The sequence below is a fragment of the Brassica oleracea genome, chromosome C1, assembly GCF_000695525.1.
Source record: "Brassica oleracea var. oleracea cultivar TO1000 chromosome C1, BOL, whole genome shotgun sequence".
In the NCBI taxonomy this organism is placed as follows: Eukaryota; Viridiplantae; Streptophyta; class Magnoliopsida; order Brassicales; family Brassicaceae; genus Brassica; species Brassica oleracea.
This window is the reverse complement of record NC_027748.1, coordinates 28,549,387-28,556,430: the sequence shown is the minus strand read 5'-3', so window position 1 is coordinate 28,556,430 and position 7,044 is coordinate 28,549,387. Positions and strand designations below refer to the sequence as shown.

The window sequence follows — 7,044 nt, the reverse complement described above, 5'->3', positions numbered from 1 at the left end:
GAGAATTTTCAATGCATATTTCAAAATTAAAATATTAAGATCTAAATGATTTTTCACTGCAAATTTTGAAGTTTTAAAATTAACATATTTATATATTTTATAGAGTATATAATTTATTTCAAATGATAAAAATATATATATATATATATATATATATATAATATGAATATCTATTAATGAGACTTTATTCATACGATTTATTAGGACTGGATATTTTATTCGAACGTGTATCTGAATCCTATCCGAAAATCTGAACCGAAGTAGCAAAATATCCGTACAGTTATTGAGTTCGGGGAGATTGGATATACGAACCCAAACGGGTAATATCTGAACCCGAACGGATAATATCCAAACCCGAACGGATATCCGAAGATAACCAAACATAAATATACTTAACCCTATATTTCTAGTTTACTTCCCTCATTTTATTCAAAATATTTATATTAGTGATGCACATTGCTCAAAATTAGATAATATACATATAATTATGGAAAAAATCATTTGCTACTCACTTAAAATACATATCATGATCTTGTTATCTACATTAGCAAAGTTGCATTTAAAATTTCAAAACAATAACTAAATTAGTGTCTTTCTTTTTTAAAGTTTTCTCTCCAAACCTATTTTTTTTATTGAATATCAAATTTATTGATCAAACTAGCACATTTACAAGTAGAGGGGTATGTAATCTAGTCTATTAGGAATGAACAAAGAATGAGTGATGTCTTGCCAAATTAAATTCAATTGACTTCAAACCATCGTCCCATCAACCCCTTCAGTGGATGGTCCCAAGTGTAACGTAGAGATGTTATCTGATTCCTAATTTGCTTGTCAATGCTTCTAGAGATCTTCTCCGTTGTGACCCACACACCTCCATGCCTTCTTGAATTTCGTTCTCTCTAGATAGAGTAGAGAACCATCTGAAACACCATCCTTCGTAGCACAGTATCAAGCCGACTCCGTGCAGGCTGCAGCAAGGACACGGCATTATCATTCCACTCAGGAGATATGGCATTTCCGAATAGCTTTCCTGCAGTTTGCAGCCAGACAGTAAACGAGTAGGGACATGCAAAATACAAGTGATCCCTTGTTTCATTTTTCTCTCCACACAGCACACAACACTGCTCTATACCCCAGTTCCTCATTCGATCTTCTGTATAGAGGCGATTTCTAAAATCAAGACATACCATGAATGCATGGCGAGGTACTGCCTCAGAAAACCAAGTGAGCTTCCTCCAGGTTACTGCACATCTCTTCTCTCTCAGGTAACTCCACGTCTTAGCTGAGGAGAAAGAGGCATTAAACTCATCTTCGTCTGCGCGCCATAAGACTACATCCTCCTCTGAACCGTGAAAAGGCATAGTTGTCGCCGCCAATATTGCATAGACTTCAGGGTAATGGCTCTGTCCCCTATTTCGAATCTTCCAGCCATTCACACTAACCGCATCTGAAACTGTGGCAGACCTAGGAACCCCCAAGTAACCGATACCAGACTCGCCAGTCATATCCAATAGAGAGCCAGTACCCAGCCAATTATCAATCCAAAAAAAGTTGATCTTCCATTGTGCACTTCATGTCGCATAAATTCATAAGCCAAGGGTCGCATTTTCAGTAGTTTTCGCCAGGCCCAAGAGCCAAGCGAGCCTTCCTTAGCATCCCAGTAAGAACCATGCTTTAGAAGATACTCTTTAGTCCACGCTACCCAAAAAGAACCTGTTTGTGTGAAAAGCAGCCATATCAGACGTAAAGCAAAAACCCGAGAGGTATCTCTAAATCTCCGCAATTCCAGTCCTCCTTCTTGCTTAGGGTAACAAACATCTTCCCAAGAGACCTTCGCTTTATGGGTAACCGTAGGAGAACCAGACCATAGGAAAGCGCTGCACATGCTCTCAATGGTATCAAAACAGGCTGATGGCAATATGAATGCGGAACTCCAGAAGTTAATAGTACTAACAATAACCGTTTTGATAAGTTGCAGACGTCCCGCATACGATAACGCTCTATGTGTCCAAGAGAGAAACTTCTTTCAGAGCTGGTCAATTAATGGTTCATAATCAGTCTTGCTCCAGACTTTCGAGGTTAGAGGCATACCTAGATATCTTATTGGCAGTGTCTCGACCTTGATACCTCTCTCTGTCGCAGCCTGGTTGAGCAAGTGACTGTTCGGCCCCGCAGCAAAAATTGAAGACTTCGAGGCATTGATTTGAAGGCCTGACATGCCTGCGAACTGATCCATCACTTCCAGCACCCCCTTCAACGAATCTTCTTTGCCATCCGTAAACAAGAGAATATCATCCGCAAAGCTAAGATGGGTGAGCTGGACTCTTTAACATTTGGGATGGAAGCCAAACTTTCCATCAACTGCAGCCTGATTCAACATGTTGGAAAGCACGTTGTTTATGATGACATATAGGTAGGGAGAGAGCGAGCAGTCCTGTCTGATTCCTCGAGCACTCGTAAAGAAACCAGCTAGTTCCCCATTTATTGCCACTGAGAAGGAAGCCGTGGAGATACAGAGGTAGATCCAACAGATAAACTGACTGGGAAGGCGCATCGCACATAGCACATCAGTAATAAAACTCCAACACACCGTGTCAAAAGCTTTCGAAATGTCGAGCTTAATGGTGCTACGGTCTGTAACATGCGGCTTATGATAGCCATTGACCAGCTCTGTCGCCAGTAGTACGTACTCAAGCAGCAAACGACCCTTAACGAACGCGCTTTGGTTCGGTTCGATAGCATTAGGGAGGAAAACTTTAAGTCGCTGAGCCAAGATTTTTGAAATCACCTTATACATGAGATTACAGCATGCTATAGGCATGTAGTCCTTCATATTCTGAGCTGGAGTCTTCTTCGGGATGAGAACAAGTATTGTAGCATTGACTCCCGTTGGTAGAAGACCAAACAGGAAAAACGACTGAATGGCTGTGATAAAGTCCTTGCCAAGCACAGGCCAAGCGGCTGTAAAGAACTCTTTGGTAAATCCATCGGGTCCAGAGGCTTTACCTTTAGGGAGAGACTGCAAAGCTTGTGTGATTTCCGAAGGTGTAATGGGAGCAACTAGCTTCGCAACATCCGTAGAAGAGCAGCGGAACCTGAGCAGCTCTGGTAATGCCTCTGATGAGCTGATAGTACTTGTACTTGTGTCTGCTTGAAGGAAGTTCTGAAAGTAGTTAACTGCCTCCTGCTTTATGTCCGATGGGTTTAGAAGAGGGGTCCCATCCGCAGTATGAAGAATAAAAATACCGTTCCTAGTAGCTCGTTCCAAAACCACATGGTGATAAAAAGTAGTGTTCTGATCCCCTGCTGATAGCCACTGTATCCTCGATTTCTACAGTAGAAACTTTTCTTCTATAAGAGCCAGACAATGCCATCTCATGGCGGCTTCTGCCTCAGCTTGAAAGGAAGTGGTAGTAGAGTTCGATAATACTAGGGCTTGGCAAGAACATAACTCATCAAAGGCCTCTTTTGTTCTGGTACGAATATTCCCAAACTTGTTTATATTCAGTTCCCGAAGGGAGAACTTAAGAGACTTCAGCTTTTTGTGGAACAGATGCAGTGCCGCTCTGGAGTGATACAGAGGCCCCGTTTCCAGCCACTTACTCTTGATGCAGTCCAGAAACTCCTCTTGCTCGATTAGGAAGTTGAAAATTTTGAATGACGTGCGAGTTCCCTATTAATAGTTTAATCTTTTAAAAATAGAAAACCACTTAAGTTAAAAATATATTTTAAATACAAAAAACTTAAACAATGAATAATTTATTTATTTTTTCTTCAAAAATTAAATATCCAAACCCGACCCAAAATATTTGAGCCCGAAAGTAAAATATTCGAATCCGACACGAAGTGTAGAAATACCCGAATGGGTTCTATTCCTTTATACTGATTAAATAATATAAATTTAATACGCTATTAAATAATATAAATTTAATATGTATTATATTGATTAAAATATTATGTATGTTTTACGAAACAACATATATTCATATAGTTTTATTCTTATCATTTTATATTCTTGTTTTTTAATCATTTTATATGTTTCATTGAATAATCTATAATGTATTATAAATGCAAAATTATCGACTGTAATTCCATCCACTATATAATCAATATATTTTAACTATTTTTAAATATTTTATTTCCTCTCAAGTTTTTGGATGTATATACTGATATTTTGTTCTAAAATAAAATGAAATAATAAATTGTTTACTTTATTTAAAAAATACTGAAAAATATATGTAAATGGATCGAATAACTATTTTATAATTGTATACCATTTTTAAAACACTTATAATCAAATCACATCTTCCGGATTGTGTGTGGATTATAAAAACTGAAAATTCTTTCTATTTTTTTAAATACAAATATTATACACACAATAATTGTAATGTCAGTGATGCATATATTTTAGATATTTAATCAACAAACTTTTATCTAGAATTCTTGATTGAATTTGGCAGCTATTTCATTCATGCATAAACGATCCTTCTTTTGTAGTGGATATATATTTATACTCCCGAGTTTTAGCAAAATAAATTTGTTTCACGATATAAAATGTTTACACAATCCAAAGCAGTTTTTACATTTATTACGTATGTTGCGACCAATCTAATAATCTATACTTTTTTATTATTGATTAAATTTATGTATTAAATGTTATTTTTTCAAAAGTAACAATTTTTTTAATATCATTATTTTTAATTAAAATTACTTACGTATAAAAACAGAAGGGGTATTAAATTTGTAACCTGTAAATCATCATACCTGACATTTTAACATTAGAATAAATTTACAAATTCCACGAGTAACTTTCAACCGAGAGTTACATCAGTATTTATTACACATATCTAAACACGTAAGAGATAGTATTAATTTTATGGTCATCCTTAACTATCATGACAATGTAAATTAAATTCCTGTGTTTAACATTATTTCTAACCGTCCGTTTAATCAAAAGCGTAGATCTAACGGCAAATATCAAATCAGAGGCAACTTCACATAACTCCCCCTCCCTATATAAATCACAACATAATCCTGAGCTTGTAAGTTGTAACACATATCCCCCACACGCCAACACTCACAGAGAGAGAGAAGAGAAAAGTAAGAGAGATAAAATGGTTTCGTGGGTGGTGACTCTCAAGGCGGTGCTAATCTCGAGCGGCGTCGCTTCCGTCGGAGTATTGCTCAAGGTCTATGTTCCGATGGCTGTTGATTTCTCCGTGTCGCAAGCTCCGGTCCTGTGGAGCTCTTTGCTTTCGTGGCTGAAACCGCCGTATCTCTACGTCCTCACAAACGGAATCATCATCACAATCGTTGCGTCTTCGAAGTATTACCGGAACTCAAGCCACCATGGACAGGAAGGCGATGAATCAGCTTCTCCGCGGATGCTGGAGGTGAAGGATTTGGATCCGGATGCTCAATTCAGTTTTGTAGCGGCGTATCCACCGTCTCCAAAACTGGAACCGGAGGCCTTTATGGCGGTTGTGTATGACGACCACGAGGAGGAGGCGGAGGAAGAGGAGATAATAGATGCTGTGGCGATGGTGGAAGATGAATCGGAGCTTAAGAGCGTGATTATGGTGGAAAATTTCGATTTGGTTGGATCTGGTGGAGATGAGGATGCCATGTTGGCGTCGGCAAATTCAAATCGGAGTCATGTGCCATTAAGGATGACTGAATCGGAAAATCTCCCTCCCAAGGATTCAAGATTTGGCCACCGGGAGTCGGTGAAAGCTAGTACAAAAGGTATGATCCTAATTTAATTTGAATTTGATACTAATGAAGTTCATTAAAAGAAATAGAAAACAGAGGAAGGAGATGATGACAGTTATGTTAACAAACGGTTAGGTAGATTTTAAATTGTTTTTGAAAATTCAAATTTGCCGTCGGTAGTTTGAAAAGGAAGTTTCGGAGGGCCCAATATGATAATTAATAGAAAATTATACATCGTTTTTTAATAAAATAAAAAATACATTGTGCTTTTCAAGGTGGAAGAAGAGGTGTATTGAGAGTGACGAAGCCAAAGCAGAACGATACACTGGAGAATACTTGGAAGATGATAAAAGAAGGTAAGTCAACGACGTTGCCCAGACAGCTATACCGGAGATCAGACACATTTAGCCGTGGAAATTCCGGCGAGGCGAATCCGGTTTACAGGAAATCGGAGACGTTTAGGGACAGGACTAACCATTACCAGTCTCAGGTGAGGAAAGATCCCTCACTGAGTCAGGACGAGTTGAATCGCCGAGTTGAGGCATTTATTAAGAAGTTTAATGAGGATATGAAGTTGCAGAGGATGGAGTCACTGAGACAGTACAAAGAGATAACCGATCACGCGGTTTAGTCTTTTTTTCTGCTTTTTCGTTGGTTTTTATGCACAAAAAGAAGAATAAACAAAACTAAAAGGGGGTGCTAACCAAAAAATAGTCACTGTAAAAAAGTTGTGTATATAGCTTTAGTCAGCTACACGTTTGGTTTGTGTGGATAGTCTTTTCTGTTGTGTATTCTATGTTCGTATGTTTATCTGTGTAATGGACTCCCTTGGGCCTATCTTTCCGGGCCCAAGTTTATGGTTTTAATAAATTAACTATACATCCGTCCATGAACCCAAACATTTTTTTAAAAGAACCCATGCATATTTACTTTTTTTTCTTTTTTTTTTGCACTTGTACGGTTGTACCTAATATTCAGCGATGTGATTTTAGGAATATTTTAATACCATGGGAGTCACTGAATTTGATGTACCCTCTAAAATTATTAGAAAATTTCATTCGACCAAACTTTTTTTTTTTTTTTTTTTGTAACTGGCCAAACTTTTTTTTTCCTTCGACCAACTTTGATATAATGTAATTTTTGGGTAACACCATTTCAACATTTTTAACAAAAGATATATACTTGATTTCTAAATATTTTAATTGTTTATAACTGAGAAATTTAAACTTAACAAAACTAAGTTATATAAACGTTTTAACAGCCAGACTAATTACAGAAATGTACAAAAGTCCATATGAAGAATCGTTTTCATGAACCATGTGATGGTGGTCT

At 37.5% G+C, this 7,044-nt stretch overlaps 2 protein-coding genes across 2 annotated transcripts; one reads left to right on the top strand and one right to left on the bottom strand.

Moving 5' to 3' along the window:
• Positions 1 to 899: 899 nt before the first annotated feature.
• Positions 900 to 1,505, bottom strand: LOC106336658. Its single transcript, XM_013775560.1, has one exon. The coding sequence runs from the start codon at positions 1,503 to 1,505 to the stop codon at positions 900 to 902; it is 606 nt and encodes a 201-aa protein (XP_013631014.1).
• Positions 1,506 to 5,036: 3,531 nt separating this feature from the next.
• Positions 5,037 to 6,589, top strand: LOC106342702. The gene is made up of 2 exons (XM_013781710.1): positions 5,037 to 5,745; positions 5,988 to 6,589. Exons 1-2 carry the CDS (start codon positions 5,115 to 5,117, stop codon positions 6,341 to 6,343), a joined length of 987 nt encoding a protein of 328 aa, XP_013637164.1. The 5' UTR covers positions 5,037 to 5,114; the 3' UTR covers positions 6,344 to 6,589.
• The last annotated feature ends 455 nt before the right edge of the window (positions 6,590 to 7,044 follow it).

Bases quoted from the DNA above. Each gene is read 5' to 3' on its own strand.
- LOC106336658 (XM_013775560.1), bottom strand. From the start codon at position 1,505: ATGACTGGCGAGTCTGGTATCGGTTACTTGGGGGTTCCTAGGTCTGCC.
- LOC106342702 (XM_013781710.1), top strand. From the start codon at position 5,115: ATGGTTTCGTGGGTGGTGACTCTCAAGGCGGTGCTAATCTCGAGCGGC. The intron at 5,746-5,987 runs GTATGATCCTAA...GTGCTTTTCAAG, and splicing joins GGTGAAAGCTAGTACAAAAG to GTGGAAGAAGAGGTGTATTG.